The following is a 24,673-nucleotide window of genomic DNA, read 5'->3' on the forward strand; positions in this document are numbered from 1 at the left end:
TCACAAGGTAGCCACCGGTAAATGAGAAGGTAAGCATTGCTCAGGAATAACACAGGCCAATTAAACCCGTTGTGTGCATTCCAGCTGCTGAAAGGTACTCCAAAAGCTGCTTACCCAACTGAGGTGAAAGGAACATGTGCCTACCAAAATTGCTTTTCAGTCTACGATTGAAGAACTGAGAGTTTAGTATCAAAAAAACCTGCTAGGGCAAAATCCTGAATATATCAGGAAGTGTAATTTCACAGAAAGGATAAAGACTCACAGATGAGTAAATGTTGAACCAGTTAGATCACCAAAGCAATAACAGTCTTTATTCAGATAAGGAAGCCACTACAAAGTTGAAGAATGCTTACCTTCCTATGTCCTGTAAGAATCAGTTATCCCAGTTGTTTTTTCTTTTCCTCTTCACCTCATTCTAGTTTATAACATGTCACTGGAAAAGTATTATAGCTTCACAATAATGTTTTTATCCTCCTTTTGGGCTTTGCTTTGATACCTTTGAAGCAAGTTGGATGATACTGACCAGCATCATTGCACATTTTGTACTCTAACCTTCATCACTAGAATGGAAATGTACTCTCTCACAACATTCTAGGTCAGCTAACCAAAGGGTGCTGGACTGACCAGATGTTTCTTACTAAACCACCCACTCTGTGAGGGCAAGCACACACATCAGAGATCCCAAGCAAGGCATCCTGAAACTATACTGTTCTTGCAGGAGGAAGTCATGGCACCAAGATGACTGTTGCATCCATCAGATGACACTAGCAAAGACCTACAATCTGAGAACAAGAATTGCCACTCAGTCTATATCAGCTGTCACCATGTAGTGCAACCTTTCCCAAGGAGCAGAATAGTCTGGTAGAACTTTTCTAACAGGAACAAGATAGCTAATAGGATTTACAATATCACAGTGCACAAAATGAGCTCTCAAATAACTGAGAGTTACATATAACCCTAATAAAATACTCAGGTGCCTCCATCACCTCACAAGCTACCTAGAAAGGTAACTGAGAATGAGACACTGTTTTCACCCAGGTTATGTTAGGAAAATACACATCAATCCTAAGTTTCTTTAAAAGACAACATGGCCTGATAAAACATGCTTATTTATACATAGAATCATAGAATGGTCTGGGTTGAAAAGGACCACAACGATCATTTGGTTTCAACCTCCCTGCTATGTGCAGGATTGCCAGCGACCAGATCAGACAGCTCAGAGCCACATCCAGCCTGACCTTGAATGCCTCCAGGGATGGGGCATCCACAACTTCCTTGGGCAGCCTGTCCCAGTGTGTCATCACCCTCTGTGTGAGAAACTTCCTCCTGATATCTAACCAGAACCTCCCCTGTCTCAGTTTAAAACCATTCCCCCTTGTCCTGTAACTTTCCACTCTTGTAAACAGCCATACTCCCTTCAAGTACTGGAAGGCCACAATGAGGTCTCCCTGAAGCCTTCTCTTTTCCAAGCTAAACAATCCCAGTTCCCTCAACCTTTCCTCATAGGAGAGGTGCTCCAGCCCTCTGATCATCTTAGTGGCCCTCGTCTGGACCTGCTCGAAGAGCTCCACATCCTTCTTGTACTGGGAGTCCCAGGCTTGGATGCAGTACTCCAGATGGGGCCTCACAAGAGCCGAGTAGAGGGGGACAATCACCTCCCTTTCCCTGCTGGCCACCCCTTTTTTAATGCAGCTCATAACACAGTTGGCCTTCCAGGCTGCAAGCACACACTGCAGGCTCATGTCCAGCTTCTCATCCACCAGAGCCCCCAAGTCCTTCTTTGCAGGGCTGCTCTCAAGGAGATCTTTCCTCAGTTTGTATAAATACCTGGGATTGCCCCAACCCAAGTGCAACACCTTACATTTGGCCTTATTGAGTCTCATTAGATTTTCATGGGCCCACTTCTCCAGCCTGCCCAGGTCCCTCTGGATGCTTTCCCTTCCTTCCAATGTACCAACTGCACCACTCAGTTTGGTGTCATCAACAGGATTATTACAAAACAAGCTGAATGCTACTATAAAAAGAAACAAAACAAAACAACAACAACAAAAAAAAAACAGCCAGAAAATTACTAGTTCAGCTTAAGAAAAAAAAATAAAATACAAAGCCGCAGACAGACAGACTTCCTTCAGACCCACAAGCCATTCACACATCTGAGAGAAATCTGGGGAAGCCCAATTCCCAGCACTAGGGAAAGCCACAACTGCTATGCCTCAGTAAGGAGCCACAAGAGTTCTATCACCTCAGACGGCCATCACAGAAACAAAAACACCAAACATAGACCTCCCCCCAAAAGTGAGAAAGCAATGTCCTCTCTTCCATCCCTATATCCCTCATCCACTCTTTTTTCCTTCTTTATAGCTCACTTACTAACGAAAGAAAAATAAAAATAAAAAATTAAAGCCACAAACGCAACTAAGGTACAGCAAACTACAGCCAGACACTCCATCGACCTCCCCTAAAATGCCAGGACTACGCATGCGCACACCGCGCTGCGCAGGAAGGCCCCACGCACGCGCCGCGCTCACTGCCTTTCTCCCAGAGCGCATGCGCAACCGAGCGCTGCTTTCTTCCCGCCCCCCTGCGGCGGCCGCCGCTCAGTGCGTAAACAAAGCGGTGCATGCTGGGGAGCGGGAATTGTTACGCGCTGGGAGAAGGCGCCTCCATCTTAAGCGCTGAGCGCGTCGCGGCAGCGGCAGTAGCGGGATGGCGGCGGACAGCCGGGAGGAGAAAGGTACCTGGGGCTGTGGGTGGCGGCTAGGCGCCGGGTTCAGGGGGCGATTTGGGAGCTTGTTCTCTTCCTGAGCCCCTCCGCCCTTCGCGGGGCCTGCTCGGTTGGTGGTGTTGGGCCTTCGCCCTGGGAGCGTCCGTGAGAAGAGCGGGGTAGCAGGAGGTTCTCGCTGGGGGCGGTTTGAGGATGCGGCGCGGTTCCTCCGGCGGGCAGGTGCTTCTGGGGGCACCGTGGCGCTGGAGGTAATGGGGCCCAACCGGGGCAAGGTGACTGGGGGGCGGGGGGAGGGAGTGAGGCATAGGGCAGAGAGCTGAGCCTTGCTCACTAGGGTGGGCGCTTCCGAGGTGGAGGCGTCCGGTTTGCTGCAGTTACAGTGGGAACCACGGCCATATTTCTTTTCTGGGAGGTTTTCTGTCAAGGGCTATGGTCATTTCAACAAGCAGAAACTGATATTAGGTGCTTTTCTTTGCATTCCTTTGGTGCTTTCCAATGGTTTTATTGCTTTATGGAGCTGCTGAGGGTTACTAGGCCCTGTGGGTAAATACACTTGAAATCAGCGTTTTTTTCCAGGGCAATGTATATTCTGAACATTTAAAACTTCCTGTGCGGAAGCTTAAGTGATCTGCACGGTGCCTGAGATGTTATCTGTTACATGCATCGTTCCTCACTAAATTGGCCTTAAATTAAAGCATAATTCAGATGTAGGAGATTGCTGGCTGGTGGCTAGCGCAGATTATGGCAGTTTTCTGAAAAAGGATCACTGGTGGTGTGGGATGGTTTGCATCATTTTGGATTTCTGTGGAATATACATTTCCCATAAACCTTCTTGCAGGCTGTCAATTGTCTTTGGCCGTATCTTAGAATAGTGAAAGTTTGCTACGTTTAACGTTTACTGTGAAACCAGATCATGTTTAAAATTCCTACTAGATTTTGTTAGAGCTGACGATTAAAAGTATTTCTGATGTTTGATTCTTTATTATTGTAAAAGTAGGGAGGTTAGATCTAATTGATCCGTTTTGAAACAGACTTGAGCTGTCATTGTAGTAAAGCAGTGAAATTTAAGTATTTTCTATTGACTTTTTAAATTTCAACTCCTATAACCATGTTTTCCAGCCAGGCTTGCCCTTTTTTGTTGTTGTTGTTAGGATGTTTTTTCTTTCTTTATTTTTTTTAATCACTGATAGTGATAAAATCATGAGTAACAGACAAGAAGCTTTTTTGTTCTGTGTTTTAATTTGCTTTTCAGTTTTCTACCCTCTGAAAGGGCTGATTCTGACTTAATAGTAGATGTTAATGCACATTTGTTTGTAACTGAATTTGTTTCTGCTGTAAATGTGATATTGTTTTTATAGTCTTTTCAAGAGAGAAATGCTGTTTCACTGCTTAGGGAAAGTGGAAATAAACATCACTGACCCTTTCAGTTTTAAATTGCCTGGTCTTATCCCCTCTGTTTGCCGATTCAGATTCTTGTTTGGACCCTTCCTTGAATAGATCTAACTCTTTTGACCAGCAGAGGAAAAACACTCTCCCCAGGTTACTTTCCTGCTGTTTCAGGTGAGTTAAATTTGTTCATGGAGGGATCCAACACATCCCGGAGTCAACATAAGATGAGTTGCAGGAGAGCCCAGTTGGGAGTGTCTGTAGTGAAATGGACCCATGTGGACCTTCCCCCTTCAGCAGAGATGAACTGTAAGAAATCTGTCCCTCTATTGTTTTTCTGTTTCTTTTTTTGTGCTTTTCCTGATACTTATCTTGATCTCTGTGAGATAATTTAGCTGATCTGATTGAACGCTGACAGTGACAGTGGAGCAAGTGGAATCATGTTATGAAAGGCATTTGGGCAGTATACCTGATGTAGGTGGCACGTAGGAGCTGTGTGGTCGACTGCCCTTTTTGCATCAGCAGGCTGCTAAATACATCTGGAAATTTCTTAGGAGTCATATGCATCACAGAAAGGGTGGGGAAACCTTTCCTTCTCTCCGTGGGGTACTTTTTTAGGGTTCTGACTATAAATCAGGCCTACCAAATCCTGAAAGCATTTATCAGAGAGTCTGCATCAGACTTGCTTATTCCATTAAATTTTTATTATTTTTTCATTTGTTCTGGAAGCAGCTGATAGGCAAATTTTTAAACATTTTTGAATGCAACTTCAGTAGCTGGGTTAAGTATCTTTTACGCAAGTTTGCTATTGCCTCCCTGAAACAGAAATGAATCTGAGTTTCAGTATTTGTGATCTGCGATGGGTGATACGTTTAATTCTAGTACACCTATTTTTCACTAGTCTCTAGTAATAAAATCTTATGTTGTGAACTTGCCTAGTCTTTTGTGGGGGGACATGATGCAATCCAGGAAATTGCAAACCTTGTTTAGCAGTTGCACAGCCATCAGCCTGTCCCTTAAATTTCTGATTGTTAACAGCAAGAATATTGTATGTGGATGTATAGTATCTGCAAGCATAAGGGTCTGCTCCTTAGAGAATTATGATGGAACTTTGCATTACCTTTGAATGTCCTTTGCATGCTGCTGCTGAAAAACTTAACCTTCTCTGTGCACCACTTTCTTTGTATCATCAACAGCAGTTGTGCAGTTCAGTGGCCACTTCTATGTTCCCTTGCCACAGAAGTGCTAGGAGGGAAGCTAGCATATGGTGATTCCGGTGTATATAGAAGAGAGGAGCTTATAAAAATCAATTTCCTTTTTGATGTGGGTTATCTTTTTCTAATACCGAGCTGTAAAACTTGTGTTACAGCTCAAGGTTTTGGTATAAAGAAGTTGTCCAACTTGAAATGACTTTCTTTACTGCTTTATCCCAGTTTAGTCCTGCACAAGAATCCTGGCCATCCATCTGCTTTTGTTTTCTTAAGTAGAAAATAAAATCACTGACAGTAATGAGTCAAAAAAGAGTTAAAGAGCTCAAAATCTTGGAAATTAGGAGAAATAATATGAGACTGCAAAGTTAATACTTTCTCTGTTATTATCCTTTCATGTGCTAAGGCTTAGTCCAGTCTTATTTCGAATGTGATTAGAATATTGATTTGTTGTCTCCCATGCCATGAATCCTTTTACCGGAATCACCACATATCCCCTCTGGTTTCACTCAAAGTGAAACAGCTGGAAGCAGTGACAAGTTTTAAAAGTTGTATGACAAGTGTGGTCATTTACTGCTTCTAGCATGGATTTTCCTTTTTTTTTTTTTTCCCCTGTTGATAAAAGTGAATTAGTTATAGAGCTTTTTTAGAACAACTCAGAATTAATTTTGCAGCAGATTTGTCTCTCCACTTCCTCAGTGGGACGAGCTAGCTTACGCTCTTTCTGTTAAATTATCTTGCCCTTTTTTGGCGTCTTCCTTAGAGATATATCACAAAATTCCCTTCCTAACGCAGCAATGAGAACAAAAATATTAGTACAGAAGAGTGGGAATAATTTAAGGTGCAAGATCTTCAGAATTCGGAGTAGACAGGTCCCTCCACTTTGCTAATAGTACTCAGACTATATCCCAATCTCTTGATGTTTTTTGTTGTTTTTGTTTTACTTTTCAAATTTTGTACAGGCTTATTTATTAAGCTTCCATTTATAGGTCAGCTTTCCTGCAAAGTGTGGTGTGAGGAGCCAAGCTGGACCTTATTCAGAGACCGAAATGCATCCTGTGGCATGCTTTAATTCTTCTATTGGTTTTACTCAATCCATGCATCTAAGCAAAATTTTGGAAAGAACAGAATTGAGAGAACTTTAATTTTTGTGATGTGGCAGATCTGTAAAGGAAATGTTTTCTAAATAGTAGTTTTACTGTACTTTGTGTCTTCAGACTCTTCATAATTGTTCTTAACTGTTTTGTTTTCAGATGGTGAACTAAATGTTCTGGATGACATTTTAACTGATGCTCCTGACCAAGATGATGAGTTATATAATCCAGACAGTGAGCAAGATAAAAGTGAGAAAAAGGGTAGGTTACTTTTGTAGTGGATGTCTCACGTAAAAGTAAAGGATGTAAAAAGAAAAAAAAATTTCTGTCTTACTAGAGTTAAGTCTTTGAGTAACAGGTTTTAGAACCTGAGTCAAAGAGTTTAAGGAGTCCAAAAAGTCTTCTGAGGTGATCTAATCTTTCACCTGACCTTCCAAACAAGCATTTAACTTGGTTACCTTTTGCCTCAGAAGTAACTCTGGAGTCTGCATTGTCATGAGTGTATTCGCTGTTAGAAAAGTCTGTACTATTTGCTTTAATGAAGTGAAATGGAGCAAGGGGGTCCACAAGTCTTATTCTAGCTCAGTTGTTAATATGCTTTAGGCCAATATCATAAGCATTTGCTTAATGTTCCTATGTATGATGTTTAGAAAATACCTACCAAAGCCTAAGGGATTAGTTGCTCTTTTAAAGTGTTATGCAAGTTTTACAGCATCAGCTGTTCCAAACAAGCCTTTCTAAATGTTGTTACTAAACTTACAGCTGAGTGCAACAAGGCATTTACCAAAAGTAGAGAAAGCAGGAGTCTCTGTAGAAGTTCAGGTTTGCTGTACAAAATAACTTTGATCTTGATATCTCTTCTTATTTAAGGATCAAAAAGAAAAAGTGACAGGTTGGAAAACGTTGAAAGCAAGAGACAAAAACCTTCTGTGCATTCATCGAGGCAGATGATGCCAAAGCCTCCTAGTTCATCAGTTAGCAATAACAAGAGAATAGTGACTACAAAAGGAAAGCCAGTATCAGAATACAAGAATGAGGAGTACCAGAGGTCTGATAGAAACAGACGCCCAGATGGTGATCGAAAAACACGCGTGTCAAGCAGTTCCAGGGATCCTTATAAAGGACAACCAGAAAAGACTCCTCTGAGGAAGAGGGATATTGACAGAAGGGCGAAGTCTTCCACACCAGATGGTTCAGAGGTATTAAATGTTCTTGCTGCCTTATAAGTAAAGCGACTGAGACTTGTATAAGGCACGTTCTCTTAGGACTGTGTGTGCATCCTAACAATGTTATGTGACCACTGATTCGCTTTTTCTTTAAACATCAGAGAATGAGACATGATGTGGATAGAAGACCAAGCAGATCCAGTCATTCTTCTAAAGAAGAGGTTAACTCTGAGGAATATTGTTCAGACCACGAGACTGGTAGCAGTGGCTCTTCTGAACAAGGCAATACAGAAAACGAGGAGGAAGGAATGGAAGAAGATGATGATGATGAAGGGGAGGAGGATGAAGAGGTGGAAGAAGATGGGGAAGAGGATGAAGAAGAGTATGAACAGGATGAGAGAGATCAGAAGGAAGGAAATGACTACGACACACGAAGTGAAGCCAGCGATTCTGATTCTGAATCTGCCTCTTTCACAGATGGGTCAGTCAGATCTGCTTCTGGTTCAGATGAATCAGGTAGGTCACATTTAACATCCTGATCTGAAATACTTTGCCATTGAGAGTTTAGCTAACTGTAGGATACGGTTTAATGAATGTGTGTAAAGTAATCTTTAGCAACAAGAGTCAATAAGATCTTAATATTGAAATATTGTAGGGAAAGAAGAATCCTACTGGGAAATGATTTCTCATTATACTTGTACTTGCAGATACCAGGATTTCCATGCTGAAGATTCATATTGATTGCTTGGACCTTGCTGTTCAGTGCTTTGAGATGTTAGTGTTTTTCATAGTTAATTGTTTCTTAGTTAATATTTTCCTCATGGCTTAATTTCCCATGCAATTTGTCTTACTGGAGATAAGCTATTATATATTCATGTAGATGGGTGACCTGGTAAGCTGGTGCAGTCAAAGCACAGTCTTCAGCAGAGAAAATACGATGTTAGGTAGTTGAGCAACGTCTGCCTTCTATACAGCAGGTTTGAATGTAAGTTGAAAATATTAGCTATTAAGACAACTTTAGAATAAGAGAAGTTTTGAGCAAAAACTAGAAACGGATGCTTCTCAGTTGTTTAGTGTAGCTGGTGCTGAGTTACAGATAGGAAATACTGCATTGTTTGGAGGATTTCAGGTTCACACAAACCTGCTTTCTGAGTATTCTCTGAACATTCTTCCCCTTAGTTGTTTTTATATATGCAGACGTAAAGGATTTGGATCAAGTAAGCCTTAAGAAAGATTATCTGTACTGTAATTGCTGTAGACTGGAGAAACTTCAGCACAGTTTAAATTTTTCTTAAAGAAGCTTACTGTATTGTTGAGTTTCCTCTTGTTTAGCTTCCTGATCTAAAGTCTTCATAGGCAGTCTTCCTGCTTAACATCTGTGTTTTGATTCAGCTTTGTTATTTGGAATTATCAAACAGAAGAGTGTAACCTAAAGACAAGTAAATATGTAATAGTTGTTCTGTAGTATAACCTTTTTCTAGAGTGCAAATAACTGTGTGCTACAGTGTTTTGTTTTCATACTTCTTGACGTTTTGTTAAGCTTTGAGCAAGCAAGCCCATGTCACTGTCAGAGTTTGTGCTCTGTGAATTTTGCTGAAGGCTGAAGAGAAGAACTAAACCATCCTTACTAGAACACCTAGGAGATTAATTCTGTCTTTCAACTTTGCATGGAATTTCTAGGTTTGTGGCATTTGTCTTTTTTGTGAATTAAAAGCTTTTGCATGGGCAAAAGAAGCAAATGCTGCTTTGGATGCAACAACTACGATTTTAATGTGTAAGCTAAGTGCTAACTTCACAGTTAAAAATATTTGCCTATTTCAGTACTTTGCATCTAAATTTTACCTGTTGCGTAATGATTAAAATGTTGCTATTATTTGGTATCTTTTTTTTTTTTTAGATGAGAAAAAGAAGGAAAGGAAAAGAGCTAGAGGTATCTCTCCAATTGTTTTTGATAGAAGTGGAAGTTCTGCGTCCGAATCCTATGCAGGTATTCTTTCCTTTTATTGTTTGTTGTCCTGACTTGCATCAAGTTGTAATGAGTAGTCTGAAATAAATGTAACTGGCTGTAGAGATTTATGGGGTATGTAGCTTTGTATAATTTAATATTGACTTCTGGCATGTTGTGTGTGGGTACCTTTCGGGGAGGTGGGGGGGGATGTGGGCTTTCTTGTTACTTTAATGCTATTCTGTTGCTTAAGTGGAATTTTCACTTTTTTTTAAACTTGGAAGATGATGATTCAGTGACTAGTTTTCTGAGTAGGAAACTGTTCAAATACCATTTTAAAAAACAAACCCAAACCAAACAACCCAAAACCAACCAAACAATTAAAACAAATAAACACTCGTGCACATGGAACAGTATCTTTTTGTGTGTGTGGGTGCGCGCCAGAAAGCATAATTTGTCATGAATGAAAATTGTATGTGACAAGGCTGTAGAAATTGTATATTATCTCTATTAAGGCTCAATCTGAACAAAATGTACTTTGGCTAAACACAGGTTCAGAAAAGAAGCATGAGAAATTATCATCTTCCGTTCGTGCTGTCCAAAAAGGTATCATTTAAATTTGAATTTTTAATGCATGCCCCACAGCAAGCCATTGTCTCTGTTCATTAAATTACGTGTAAATAGTAATGTTCCGATATAAAGCATTTTGAGCCTGTAACGGTGAGCATAGTGAGTAAATCTTGAGCTAATTTTGCATGCGTTGAGAATGTAATGCAAAAATTCCAGCCTTTTTCCTCCTCACAGAAGCATCAAAGCAAAAAAGTGCTTCCATGTAAAAAGAGGACTGTATCAGTAATATCTGTTGGAGGATTAATGTTGATACACGTGTTTCCTGATATTCATTCAGGGAGTCTCAAGGAAGGAAATAAGTCCTATATATCGGAACATCACTGAATCCTGCTAATTTTAGTTTTTTCTTTATTTGAATATCTTAAGTTTTAGTTTGATTTCCCTTGGCATTTTGTACTATACAGCTTAGATTTCAAATTTGAAGTTGGGTGGTTGACTGTTTTGATACATAGGTAGGAACTGGGTGGGATACAGTCTATTTCGAAGGAGGCAAATAACTACCTACACTTACAGCAACATTTTTGAAAACTGAATTTTTACAGTTGAACTTACTTTACACCTTTTTTTTTTTTCAGACCAAACAAGTAAACTTAAATACATTCTCCAAGATGCAAGATTTTTTCTCATCAAGAGTAATAACCATGAAAACGTTTCACTTGCTAAAGCTAAGGTATGTTAATTTTTCTTGAAACTGATCACTTTTATATTCAGACACAGCTTACTGTAAAAGAGCATACTGATATGTGCATGCTTTTTTTCATTACTCAGATCTTGGTAGAGGTGATGATGAAAGCTAATGCTCCTTGATTCTTTAGGGTTAGCAACTCTGCTTCCACTGTATCCCAGAGAAGTTTCTAGGCCGTCTGTCACTGTTCTTGATAAAATTAAAAAGGGACCCTGAGCCATGAGTGAATGAAGACTGGAGTTTAATCTAACTCTGAAAATGTTGAGGGAACAGTAACCAGTGGATAGCTGGTTCAAGAAAGTTTTGAAAGCTAGTCTCCTTTGCTCGGTGCCTCTCTAAGGTACTTTAGCCGTAAGGTATGTTCTGAGTGAATCTACAATATTCTTCTGTTAAATCTGATCACTTTAAGGTGACCAGTTTTGAAATACAGTGGATATATACAATGTTGTCATTTTTCTATGCAAGACATTAAGTTCTAGTTACTGAAAAGAATTTAGAATAGTCCTTGTAATCAGTACATTGAATTTGTTTCAAGTGTTCTGGAAAATGATTTTGTCTTTTTTTGTAAAAGCTATTTTTATTTAAAAAAATAAAAAAAAAGTTACTGTAGTAACTGTTAACAGAATATAGTTTAGGGCAAGTGGTTCTTGAATAAATCCAGCACTGTGGGTCTCCTAGTTCTGTTAATTTTGAGGGAGCTTTCCATTTGCGGTGTTATGGTAGTTTGCAATTTTCACTTTGTGTTAGATCTTTCTCTGTGATCAGGTGAGTTTTATGCATGGTACAGGATAATCCATGAGAACGTGGGATCTCTGGTGATGCTGAGCTTTTGGAATCTTTAGTATGCAGATAGACTGTTGTCTAGGCACAGCATTGTTGAGAAGCTGCTGGTAGAAATAGTTCGGATGGGTGATCTGCCACCCTGACTGCTGCTTCCTTAAGGGCAGAAGTTCATTGAATGGAATTGTACACATGTTCCTTATTGGAGCATAGGGTTTCTTGTTTCTCTGGGTTTCCTCCGTGAAATCTTGGCAGTGTGATATTACCTGCTGTTCTGTCTGTATGTGTCCGCTGCTGTAAAGGCAGAACAGAAGCTGAACAGAAAGGATGCGTAAGTATTTAATGTTGTGTGATTCACAGCATTTTTAAGTTGACTTTTGTGTAGCCAATGTAAGAAGTTGTTCTGTCTCGCAGTATGATTTCACAAACAAACCTAAAACAATGAGCATCTGACTAAAAGCGAGTAAGAAAACTCCTGTTTATTTCCATGGAAACTACCTCAGACCACAATAGTACTATTTGATAGAGCAAGTGCTCAGCTGAAAAATCTTGTTTTTTCAACATGGTCACAGTCATTAGCTCTGCACTTTTGCCACCAATGAACAGGAAGGAGCCTGCATGCTGTTCTCATCCAGATCTGTGCCAGCAGAGGTGACCTGCTGTTCCCACTGCTGAAATGCATCACCCAGCATCTCAGTGTGCTCATGGCCACTGTTTGGTCTCCATCACTGTTCAGCAAACGTTGATGAATGTCAAAGAGCACCATTTTTTTGTGCATGGAGGAATTTATAACCAACCTTAGCTTCCTACACTCTTCTTTGTCGGACACAATTTTGTCAGACTGTCCCTCTGGTGCTGTGTGTTGCACAGCAACAAAATGTAATGGGTTATTGGTGGGAATGTTCAGTCTCTGCTGCCATAACACCATCATCCGCCTATGATGTTGTGGGTCAACATCATAAAATAGGAGGCATTACTTTTGGAACATTCTTCATAAATGCTGCGTTTTTTTCCCCCTAATATATATTTTCTTAAAAAAAAAAATACACGAACTCCCAAAGTTACTTAAAACACAACTTAAAAATCCTGAAGACAGATGTAATCATCAATCTGTTGTAATTACAGATGAAATCTTATAAGTGGTCAATGCATCTACATTGTTCAGAAAAGACAATGCAACTTTTTTTTCTGAAAGTTTTGTCATGAGACAGGCTAAAAGTGTTTTCCAAAAGACCTGATGTTTAGAATACTGTTCTCTTCTGATTATCTTTTTATCCCTGAACACTAGCTTGGTCTCGTTTTCTTCACCTAAGCTATGTACTTGAAATCTTCTGTCAGCGGAACCACTTATTAACTCTTCTAGTGATGGGTTGGGGATTGTTTTGTTTTAGGGAGTATGGTCAACGCTTCCAGTGAATGAAAAGAAACTTAATGCTGCATTTAGATCAGCGAGGAGTGTCATTTTGATATTTTCTGTAAGAGAGAGCGGCAAATTCCAAGGTAAGGGAGATAAGCTTTTAGTAAGGTAAGTGAAAGTGACATTTTGTGTGGTAGCTTTTCTGTTGTTACAATTGATGTGAAATCCCTAGGATTTGCAAGACTGTCTTCAGAATCCCATCATGGAGGATCACCTATACACTGGGTGTTGCCTGCAGGAATGAATGCAAAAATGTTGGGAGGTGTCTTTAAAATTGACTGGATTTGTAGGTAAATAATTGTTGATTTATGCTTCTGTTTATTAAATATATGTTGTTATATCATTTATTTATGATAATAGTAGATCTATTTTCCATCCTTCATGTACCCATGCCCTATATTATTGAGCGTGGTACTCAGATCTGTACCTGATGGTACAAATATTTTTTGTTGTCCATTAATGAGCTTAGAGATTTTTAACACTCGAGTGTTTTCCTTTGCTGAACTCTAACCCTGGAACTAGGGAAGTATATTCTGAAGTTCTTGATGAGAAGCAACTGATCACTTGATAGACAGCTCTGGCAAACAGCCATCCTTGCAGAATGGCTTTTCCTGTCTTCATCTGATGTACATCATCTGGCTGAAGAAGGGAAATGCTAGTGTTCTAAAATAAGTAGAGACTCTTGCTTTATATGTAGGGTGTGAGCAGTATGTTCATTCCTATAATTGGGTATAACTGAAAAAATGACAAGTCTGAAGAAAACAAGCTGTATCGGTCCCATAAGTTGTAGTGCACGGTTGCATGAGCTCTGGTGCTGGCAGAAAGAATAAATGTGGAGGAGTTTTCACTTGTAATTATAGGAAAATTGAGGTTGGAAGGAACCTTGGGAAGTTATCTACTCTAATGTCAAATATTTTAGCTTGAGAGTAAGATCATAGAATCACAGTATGACCTGGGTTAAAAAGGACCACAGTGATCACCTGGTTTCAACCCCACTGCTGTGTGCAGGGTTGCCAACCACCAGACCAGGCTGCCCAGAGCCACATCCAGCCTGGCCTTGAATGCCTCCAGGGATGGGGCATCCTGGATTTTATTTCAGTGATGTTGTTATATGAAGATACTGTGTCTCATACAGACTGGTCAGCATATTCAGATTGTACTTGTTTATTATGGCACAATCTCAATATTTTAGAAAGACAAGCATTTCTTTAATGGAATGGACTTATTTGAGTATTCAATAGGCTGTCATGGGATGGACTATACTATGTGAAATCTTCAATTCTTCTGGTACTAATACATTCATTCAGAGACTTACCACTATAAAGGTTAACGGAATTATTCAGTATGCTGTGTCGTATTGTACAAGTTATTATTTAAAAGTAAAAATATGAGGGCAGAACTGTAAATATTACCGCTTGCATATTTAGGCGTGAATTGCCGTTCACTAAATCTGCTCATCTGACCAATCCTTGGAACGAACATAAGCCGGTCAAGATTGGACGTGATGGACAGGTTTGTTAATGCTGTTTTTTGTTCTGGTTTGTTTTTGTTTAATAACTTGCATCTTCTAGTACTTGCTTAGTTTGTACGTATAGAAGATTTGGAATCTCTTTACATCACTTACTCGTTGTTAGAGTACTGTGACAAAGGCATTCATCTTATTTCTAATGCTGTTAGGGAAGAAGGAAAAAGAAGACCAAAGCGTGCCGATGTTCTTCGTTGTGATCAGCAGTGTTTGATGCTTCAGAACTGATATTTTGAAATGGAAATGTAATATGTCATGGATTGTATGGTGTGTAAACCTGTATAGCATCAGTTTTTTAAGAACCAGTTCTGATATTTCCAGCTGTGTTCTTCATTGTGTTTTTCCTTTCTCCTATTTATCTTAGGGCATAGTCTCTAGCATAGTAAAACATATGCTAGTAAATGGTTAGTGGGTTGGCTTTTTGTTTTGTCAGACATAATAGAGTGCAGGCATGTTGCTGCTGGAATTGAGTAACTCAACCTTGATTTAAAATAATGAATTCTGCTTTCCAGAGGCAAGATGGAAGCTGCATAGTCGCCCATACTGAATGGAAAAATGTATACTTCATGTGTTGTTTTTTTTTTCTCATAGACACATTTACTTTGTTGGATAGTAGAAGTAAAATAGTATCTTCTGTCTTGTTCAAATTTAGTGGGATACTTTAAAAAAAAAAAAAAAAGTATTTCCATTAACGTTGTTTTTCTTAAATGATCAAGGTAAAGTATGTATATTTGTTTAATGTTTTGTGCACTTTGCTACAGAGTTGCAGTCTAGATGTGAGTTTTAATTTTTTATAATGTTGCTATATTGTTAAGTACTGGACAAGCACTGTCTGATGTTCGCTTTTCTAGCTTTTCAACTTGGGTTATTTCTTGAAGTGGTTGTCATTTATCCGTCTACATTTTGTGTAACCCCCAGTGGATCTCTATTCTGAGGATGTGTACTCTTACCCTTAGAACTCATGTGAGATTTTTATATCTACAGCATACTTCCCAGGACTCTTCCCAGGACTCTCCCCAGGCCTGCTTGTCACCAGGCTGAAGAAAACACTTTCTTCAATTGTTTTGCAGCTGTTTCCTGCTATCTTCATTTAATAGCCCCAGGTTTTTGTACCGGAAGAGGTAGTCAACAACTTTCTGTCCCTCTCCTCCAAGCAACTCACTCTTGTAGCTGTTGTCCTCCATACCCCCAAAGATTTCTCTTTTTTTCTTAGTCTGAACAGTCACAACCTGTTCAGTCATTCAGTATAAGGATTGTTCTACTTGTGCAGTTATCCACATCATATCCTCTGAAGTTGTTCCAGCTCTACTGTCCCTGTATCCCTGCCTTTGTTTTTATTTTTGTAAAGATGACGGGATCAGAGCTACACCCCAGGAGTAGGTGGAACATGAACTTTCAGTGTGGTATAATGATTTTTAATGATTTTCTTGTTCTCTTTTCCTTTCCTAATAATCCTGACGTGTGATTTGCTTCTTCTGACTGCTGCCAAGTGTTGATCTAGTACTTTCATGGATCTGTCAATCACTAACTCTTTTTTGAGTGGTAGTAGTCAATTTTATCAGGCTGTGGATTTTTATGTGAAGCAAGGATGGATTTTTCTCCTACATGTGTTGCTTTTCTGTCTGTAATAGGTGATCATTTTCTTTATGGTGAAATACAGTCCTCTGATATTGTAGTAAAACAGTGATGTGGCCTGGATGCCTAATGGGAAGATATGGTTGCCCTGAGAGTTGGACTATTTTATAAAAATTTTAAGTAGTTCTTAAAGAGTGGAAGGTAATGTAAGTGAATGTTGCTTTGTCTCTGGTGATGCTGAGATCTAAGTTTGTTTTGTTTTTAGGGGATTTTTGTTTTAAATATGTATTGTTAATGTAATTGAGGAGAGTTTCTAATCTCGGTTTATAAACCACTACTGAACTTCTAACTAATTGTAGGAAATTGAGCCGGAATGTGGAACCCAGCTTTGTCTTCTGTTCCCTCCTGATGAAAGTATTGACTTGTATCAACTCATTCATAAAATGAGGCACAAGAGAAGAATGCACTCACAGCCCCGATCAAGAGGACGACCATCTCGTCGAGACCCCGTTCGGGACGTGGGAAGGTTAGAAACGTTCTTTGGACTGATAATAGGCACATGTATCAGAATAACGTGATGGAGGAATGTGATTCGTCAAAGCTTTCCCTGCGATAAAGAAGAGAGAAAATCCTCAAATCAAGCTGCATGGACAAGTTTGTGGCTTCATTGAGGATTTCACATGATTTCCCGGTCTGTCATTATTCAAGAGGAAAAAGGGGATCTTTGCTTTTGCAGAAAAAAAAAAAGCTCTTAAAGTGCCATCTAGTTTAGACTAGATAATTTATTGAGATAATGCAATGTGTAACACTAGCTGTAGGTAAGCCTGGCTTTATTATGAGGAGGCTAGATGGAGAGAAGGATATATTTATATGCCAAAAATGTGTTAATATCTTGTAAAAGCCTTTTCTTTCAGGTATGTCTCTGGATAAGCCTTATCAAATATGGGACTTTTATAAGGATCACTGATAATTTTTCAGAAGATGCCGCCTCATTTTGAGGATAAAATATTTAATTTATTTTGATATTCAAGAGGAGGAGCATTATTGGGACTGTTTCAAATTGTGTCACCGTGCTGTGTTAACCCCATTGCCAGATATTCTCTAACATGTAACCACTGAATTCACACATCTTGCTGAGCTTCTGAAAACAATAGGTTCTTTCCAAAAGGGATCGAGTGGCCCTTGGAGACCCGGCAACAAACCAACAGGCTGTTGCTGTGTCTGTATATACAACCTTTCCAGATGCTGGCAGTACCTGTGGACTTAAAGTATTTTTAGAGGATCGACATGGTTATTGATCACTGCTATATGAACTTAACATCATTTTCCAGGATAAAAGGGGGTGTAACTTGTTACAGAATTGGAGAAGTCTTTGCAAAGAACTGATATTAGCCCTTCTGCCAAACACCTTTTCCCTGTGTAGCCACTTTGCATACAGACTGATGTATGATTTGGGCTGAAACCTTTGGTTAAGTTTCCTCTTTGTGGAAACATCCTCTGGTAGGTACAGATACCCAACAAGAGTCCCCATTTTCTTGATCTTAAAAAAAAAAAAAAAAAAAAAAAAAGGACACTGTAACGAGTAGGTAGGAGGAAACCTGGCAGCGTCCCCTTATTTTTGGCTTTAAAGGACTGAACACCAAGATGGCTTGTGAAGTTAAGCTAAGAGGTTTCCAGTGCAATAAAGTATATACAAGTGAAGGTTTTGCAATGGACTGCAAACTATACATATAACAGCACCACACCTTCTCATGCCTGCCAGGGCCTCCATTTATGTATGTGGCTTACAGCTAAAAGTCAGTAGTTGGACTACTATATGAACTGTTTCTATCATATTTTATACCGGTCGTAAATGCACTCTCAAAACTACAAGAAAGCGGTATGTTTATTCTTTCACCAGCTTTTGTTTTTCTTGATCTGTTTTACTGTGGATGCAACTGTTCTGGTTTTTGGGCTTTTTGCTCGTAGGACAGGATCTGCTTTCATTTTAAAGAGCTTAGTAGCTGGGTATAGTGGGCATTAAAAACTGAAATGGGGAAGGGGGAGGAAAAATGGCTCTTCATAAAAAGAAAGCTTGTTACCCAGCGAGCAAGTTGCACAATAATTAAGCATTACAAGAAAATATCAATTTCTTTTCTTTGTCATAAGTGATTCTGTTGCTCATTGGGGGAGGGGAGAGAGGGGTGCATAGCTGATTTGTGTTTAGAAATGCTTCTGTGTTAGCATTGGAGTCTCGCATTAGTGTTTATGGTCCTTGACAAAGCAGCATTAGCAGCCAGTTCTTGGCTTCTGTTTAACTGTTTCATAAACAAGCTTCTTCCCTGAGTATGAGATTCTCAGGTAACAGTTCTCTTACAGAAAAGGTGGCTTGTGTAGAAGAGAGCTTTAATTATTTTAACTAGGGAGCTTAAGTGTTCTTGAGCTTCCTGTTCTAATGGCACTGATGCATTACTGGTAAATTGCTTAGATCAGAAGTAGTTAGAAATATTATTGGCCTGCCTAGCTAAACAAGCTACAGCGAAAGAAGCCATTTCACAAATAATGTACAGTTTTATTTAAAACGTACAAAAATAAGCCTTTTCACCCCATAGCTGGCAAATACAGTAATATTTGTGCCTTTTGACTATAATTATATACTTTACCATTTATTTTAACTAGACTTAGAAATGTAAATTCTGTTGTCCAACAGACTAGTTCAGAATGTAGAGCGGAAAGTATGTTCAACCATGAGTCTAAGTTCTGTTTTCAGATGAAATTGTTACCTTTTGTTTGTTACAAAAGTACCAGTGGGTAGAGTTCCTTTCCTAACTACTGAAGCACCTGTAGCCAGAAAGTGAAATAGGAAGGGGTATTTAATTTGATTGCTGTTCTTGATTACTTGAGTTCATACTTAAAGCTGTGGAATGTTTTGAATCAGATGGAATTCAGAATGGTTAAACAGAGGTTCTGGGCAGCTCAAGATATTCCTTTGAGGTATTCTGCTGTTCTGAATGCTCCAAACAACCTTGTTTAATCTCTGATATCTAATTTGTGTAGGCGTCGACCAGAAGATTATGATATTCATAACAGCAGGAAGAAACCAAGAATTGACTATCCCCCTGAGTTTCACCAAAGACCAGGTTAATATCTTACTGTGAAGATTTCTGTGCGCCAGTTCATGAGTGTTTCCTAGTGCATTCTTATAAATTCTAAAAGTGACCTTCTAATGTGGCTGGGATAAAAAAAAAATAAAAATAATATAAAAAAAACAAAAACAAAACAAAGGATTTGTTCTAAGTGTTGCTTTTGGGTTTAACCCGCCTTTTGCAGAATTCCTGTGGCACTAACTTTACTGGTTTGAGTGAGAAATAAGTTGTTCTGTACTGTGCCCTTTTAAGAATCTCACAATTGTGTAAATTTTTACGCATGATTCCCTTAAACTTTTAAGTATGGTTAGTTGAAATGCCTATCCATCACTAGAATTAGTTAAGCTATTTATCAGTGCAGTAATAGTCAAATTAAAATGTTTATCAGAAATTTCCAACTGAAAAAGTGAGCTGAGGTTGCCTGAATAGCAGATTTATTTAGGTTGCATGTTCAATTGTATTTTCAGATATAATTTTTTTTTTTTTACAAGCTTGACATGAGGAAGGGAAAATAAACTTTTACTGCCTTTTACGAGAGGGTTTAATCATGAATGTGGGAAAACAATTTTGTTACTTTCCAGACAAGTGTTTGCAGTGGTAGTAGAACAATAATATAATTATGCAATGGTAATATTGCAGATTTTTATTTTTCAGAAAGCAATATTAAAAAATGGTCAGTTGTAATTGTATAATCTTGCTTCACTGTTATTGGGAATATATATCCCGCTATTTCAGTAGTAGATATCTAAATCTTTCTAAAGAATCTGCTTTTATCTGTCCAGTTTGACGGCAAGTTTAGTGTTGTTTAGTAAAAAAAAAAAAAAAAAAAAAAAAGTTGCTTCCTGGCTTTTCAAGACTATTATTTAGATCTCAGAACAAAAATGTAAAATCTAATGAAACTCAAAGGCATCATTTCATTAGCAATATAAGCATGCCTGGTGTTTTGCACTATTTTAGCTGTAAAAAGTTTACATTCTAAACTGTAACAGTTCTTTACCCTGTGAGGCTTTTCCAGGTGGTTTTACCTTGTTTGTTTTTAATTTTCTGTATAACTGTTTGTTCAAGACCTATTAGGAAATTGGTCTTAAGAATTGCTGGGAATAGTAGGATTCTACTGAGTGCATAGTTGTTAAGTAGCTATATGACCATGTGGTGACTGTTTGGGGACAGTACTCCTCAAGCTTGTGGGCATTCCCAATTTATTTGAATAAAATTCTAAGTCTTTGTTTGCATAGGTATTCCTTTACGTAGTTGTACTGTGTGCAAGTTCCTATGAGTGTGTATATATATTATATATGTAATACAATTTTTGCTACTATATTATGTTACTTTGTATTGTCTATGAGAAATTGTAAGTTTTCTATATTTATGTTGGAACTGAATACAATGGGTGTTAGCCTATAATACCTGTTAGAATTTGATAGCTGGAGAATAGATTCTAATTAGTATGTATTTAAAGATTATTGCTATGAAATGGTAAATTAATACTGCTTGATGTTTGAACAGGGTATATAAAGGATCCCAGGTATCCTGAAGTAGACAGGTAAGGTGTGTTCATGCTATTCTTTTTATGTCCTGGTAACTTGTCTGAATGGATAACGTGAATTTAGTTCTGCAAATTTTTATTCCCAACAGACGATTTTCAGGAGTTCGACGAGATGTGTTTTTAAATGGGGTAAGTTTGTGCATGCTGATTTCGGGGGAACTTCCTATATTCAGCTTTCAGCACTTCTGAAGAACTCCTGTCACAAATATTAATATCCCTGTCTTTCATTTTAGTCCTACAATGATTATGTGAGGGAATTCCACAACATGGGACCACCGCCACCATGGCAAGGAATGGTTTGTGTCTTATTCAACTTCTGGCTTTTTCTGCAAAGCATGGCTTTTCTGTACCCTGCTATAGAAGCCTAGTGCATCCGATCTGTGCTCAACCCTTCCCTTTTCCTAAAACGTACCTCTGCTGTAACTGCTGTAATTTATATCAGCTATTTGTATTTTTACTTTACTCTCAGTAATAGTCTGTCATTCTAGTTAGTAGTACAGCAGTGAAAATGACTAATCTTGAACCTGCAAGGAGCTCTAAACTCAGAGGAGACAACAGGCCCTTACTTTTAGCCCACACAAGAGGATGCGACAAAATTGTATTCAACTCAAGATTTGTAGTAATGGGCTTTCTTTCAGACAGTAGGTGTTTCAGAACTGGACTTCCTGCATAGGATCATGGCATACTGGGGTGTTACACAGTGGCTTGCTTTTGGTTAGGGCAGTGAAGCATGTGGAAAAATAGCTGAGCCTACTGAACAGCATGATGAAAATAAGACATGCTGTATAGCATCCTTCATTGAAATGCATTTCTTTCCCTGTCCAGGTGAGCATATATGTGAATACATGTACTTGCAGTTATGTCCATTGAAGTTAATTACTTAAGTACTTAAATTCAACTTCAGTACTTAAATTCAGTGAGGAAAAAGTCATTGTAACAGGTTACTTTGTTATGACCTAGAGCAAGGGTCATGATTTTGGGTAGCTGTAACAAGTTTTCTGGCTCTTGTGTATATTGTGGAAGCAAAAGGATTTGCGGGATGTGGAGATACCTCTCATTTTTGCTCAGCTGAGACACAACTCTGACTTCTTATAACTGAAAGAAATGAACAAAGTTGTTAGACTGGGAGTGGTTCATCAAGCAGAGCTAAACCTCCAGATTTTCCTGTCATTTTTCCCTCTCCATTAAGTATGCTGCATGCACTTCCACTATTTCTTCTGTGAACAGGAATGCAAGCCAAGATACTTCAGTAACATCTGAAAGAAATGGCTTGATCATTTCAAGAAGTGGAGTAGAACAGCAAACAGATGCCTTGTTTTAAATATTAATAATAATATAATCAACTAGTATTTGTTGAATAGTTTGCCTTGCGGAGTAAGCTTATTCATGTAAAACAGTATGTATGTGTAGCCATGGCACTGAAAAGAATCTTGAGAATGATTTACTAGTTTGGACAAAAAATTTATGGATATATATAGGGTATATATAACTATATATAAACCCTAACCCTATATATAGTTATCAGAATTAAGTAACAAAAGTTTAGTTACGGTATCATCTTAAGGTAGATATGGAAAGAGGTTATGTTTTTAATCTGGGCAGGATGTTCCCTGAACTTCTGAAAAATCAATGGTAGAGCAATAATAAAGCATGCGTGCTTCATGAGAAATAACCTGTTATATCTGATCGCAGCCTAGTAATTGTGTATTTGGGTGTTTGTATTTCCACCTGAATGAAAGTAACCTCTGCTGTGTATTCCCTGCGCTACATTTTATGTACATACCTTTGTTTTGGAACATTAAACAGACTGCCTTTAACTTTCTTGTAGCCACCGTATCCAGGTATGGAGCAGCCACCACACCATCCTTATTATCAGCACCATGCACCTCCACCTCAAGCTCACCCTCCATACTCAGGACATCATCCTGTACCACATGAAGCAAGATATAGAGACAAACGAGTAGTAAGTGTCCAAAAAGATAAGGGAAGGCAAGTCTGCAGGCTAGGTTAGAAATGGGAGGAATTTGGGGTACAGATGTAGGTAGCCTAACCTGAAACATGTTGACTTGGACAATACAGGTCTTAAAAATACAGTTTTCCATTGAAAGATATTTAGTCAAACTATGAGTTATTTTCAGTATTGTTGAAAAGATTTTCTTCCAGGTCATGTAGAAGTGAAACATTACTAGAATGTGGTCTTAAACTGACCTTTCTGCTTAAAATTGGCATACACTTGTCAAGTTGTTGTCCTTGTTGAAGCTCAGTTTGAATAAGGATGTGGCCTTCTATAATTATCTATAATACCAAGAAACTTTTCTGTTAATGGAGAGTTCTATAACTCTTAAAGGCCCATCAAAAACTAGAGTAGATTGTTGAAAAATTTTCAGCTGTCTTCAAAAGCTGTGTAGCTTTCAGGTCTCTTGCTGGTATCTGACATTTGAACCTCATCTTACTCCATGCACACTAGAAACAAGACGTATGGTGCTGCCCTGAAGATGAGAGAAGAAACTTGTACTGATGGATGCATGTTTTCAGTTGATTTTTTTGGTGGTTGTTTTGTTTTTAATTATTACTTTTATATTGGGCTTTCCCAAGACTTACAGCCAGTCCTGTGGATAAGGACAGGGAGGGAATTTTCATCTGGCAAAGAAAATAAACAGCTGTCCTTTCATCGCAGCACGACTATGACATGAGGGTAGACGACTTTCTTCGCCGCACACAAGCAGTTGTCAGCGGTCGGAGAAGCAGGCCTCGAGAGAGGGATCGAGAGCGGGAACGGGACCGGCCTAGAGATAATAGAAGAGACAGAGAACGTGACAGAGGCCGTGATAGGGAAAGGGAGAGAGAGAGGATTTGTGACCGGGACAGAGACAGAGGAGAAAGAGGTAGATACCGAAGATAATCTGTTTAGAACCAGTGCTCACTTGAAACAAAAAGAGCTTGTATTTTTTTGTGTGTTTACAAGTAGTACATTTTATTTTCAGCTATCTACTTAAAGTTCGTTGTGTAGAAGGATTTATAATGACCCTCTTTATTCCAAGCATGCAGTGAACTGTGAACTGGAAAAACTCAGTTTGGCCAAAAATAAAATACACAAAGCTGACACTTGACAATTCTATTGGAGCAGAATGGAAAACAGTCAAGAATGTACATACTGATTCTCAGTGAGTGTTCATCTACTTAGTAACATCATTCTAGGTTTTTGAATACTGATGGAAAACTGCCATATATATATATATATATATATTTTTTTTTTTTGTTCTTTGTATTGTTTTCTTCCTGTAGTTTCACATGGTTCTGTGGGAGAATGCTGCTATCAAGTATGCAAATATTAAGTATGATTTTTGACTGACTGGCGGTGCCATAGCAGCTTTCTTCTTTTCTTCTTGTTTTTAACTGTCTGTAAAGTCAAGTTGTTTTTTCAGTCTTCAGTAATGAAAGCAATATTAAAAAAACGATATTGATACCTAATTTTTAACCTTTTTTTAAAAAAAAATCTTCCCGTGTTCAGTAACATTTTGGTCAATTATCTTGTCTGGTCTCCTTGCAAAATGTACACATTGCTTGGAATGTTCACAACTGCGTGTGTGGAACAGGAAATATTGCTGTATTCTACATTGCTACCATTTCTTTTTTTTTATATATAAAAATAAATTGGTAACTGTTGAAATGGTTGATGCTCCAGACTGAGTTTCTTGATTTTTCTAAGCTTGCCTGCTTTCCTACAATCTGTCTGTTCTAGGAAAGTATTGAGAAAATTGCTTAAAGGTAATTGCAGTGGGTGAAATTGATCAAGAAACATGAAACAAAAAGGTAACTGCTTTTTCTGTTTCCTCAGTGAAGTAGTTGATTAACACAGCTCATGC

General features: G+C 38.6%; 2 protein-coding genes across 9 annotated transcripts in view; one reads left to right on the forward strand and one right to left on the reverse strand.

Annotated features, from left to right (window-relative positions):
- LOC100548849 (transmembrane protease serine 11E-like) overlaps positions 1–1,289 on the reverse strand; it is a 42,997-nt gene extending 41,708 nt beyond the window's left edge. The window contains exons 1-2 of one of the 3 annotated variants that reach the window (XM_019614709.2): positions 524–1,287; positions 354–433 (exon numbers count right to left, since the gene is read on the reverse strand). The gene's annotated coding sequence lies outside the window, so the exon portion shown is untranslated. Of the gene's footprint in view, positions 1–353 lie in introns of all 3 variants that reach the window. The other 2 variants (XM_031553077.1, XM_019614711.2) reach the window with 2 other exon arrangements.
- A 1,318-nt stretch (positions 1,290–2,607) lies between these two features.
- On the forward strand, positions 2,608–24,315 carry YTHDC1 (YTH domain containing 1). Of its 6 annotated transcripts, XM_003205679.4 has the most exons (18): positions 2,611–2,734; positions 4,286–4,420; positions 6,573–6,674; positions 7,284–7,612; positions 7,741–8,095; positions 9,477–9,566; positions 10,077–10,130; positions 10,730–10,824; positions 13,011–13,119; positions 13,209–13,326; positions 14,464–14,548; positions 16,496–16,662; positions 19,173–19,255; positions 20,768–20,804; positions 20,897–20,936; positions 21,041–21,103; positions 22,636–22,770; positions 23,485–24,315. In XM_003205679.4, exons 1-18 carry the CDS (start codon positions 2,707–2,709, stop codon positions 23,707–23,709), a joined length of 2,250 nt encoding a protein of 749 aa, XP_003205727.1. In that variant the 5' UTR covers positions 2,611–2,706; the 3' UTR covers positions 23,710–24,315. The 6 variants fall into 6 exon arrangements, 5 of the variants coding, with proteins under 5 accessions (XP_019470249.1, XP_003205727.1, XP_010708204.1 ...); XM_010709902.3 differs by lacking the exon at positions 10,077–10,130; XM_003205680.4 differs by lacking the exon at positions 4,286–4,420.
- The last annotated feature ends 358 nt before the right edge of the window (positions 24,316–24,673 follow it).

The sequence above is a fragment of the Meleagris gallopavo genome, chromosome 4 (assembly GCF_000146605.3).
Source record: "Meleagris gallopavo isolate NT-WF06-2002-E0010 breed Aviagen turkey brand Nicholas breeding stock chromosome 4, Turkey_5.1, whole genome shotgun sequence".
In the NCBI taxonomy this organism is placed as follows: domain Eukaryota; kingdom Metazoa; phylum Chordata; class Aves; order Galliformes; family Phasianidae; genus Meleagris; species Meleagris gallopavo.

Coding starts and splice junctions, on each gene's coding strand:
- YTHDC1 (XM_003205679.4), top strand. CDS start 2,707: ATGGCGGCGGACAGCCGGGAGGAGAAAG. Junction 19,256..20,767: donor TGAGTTTCACCAAAGACCAG/GTTAATATCTTA, acceptor ATGTTTGAACAG/GGTATATAAAGGATCCCAGG. Junction 22,771..23,484: donor GATATAGAGACAAACGAGTA/GTAAGTGTCCAA, acceptor CTTTCATCGCAG/CACGACTATGACATGAGGGT.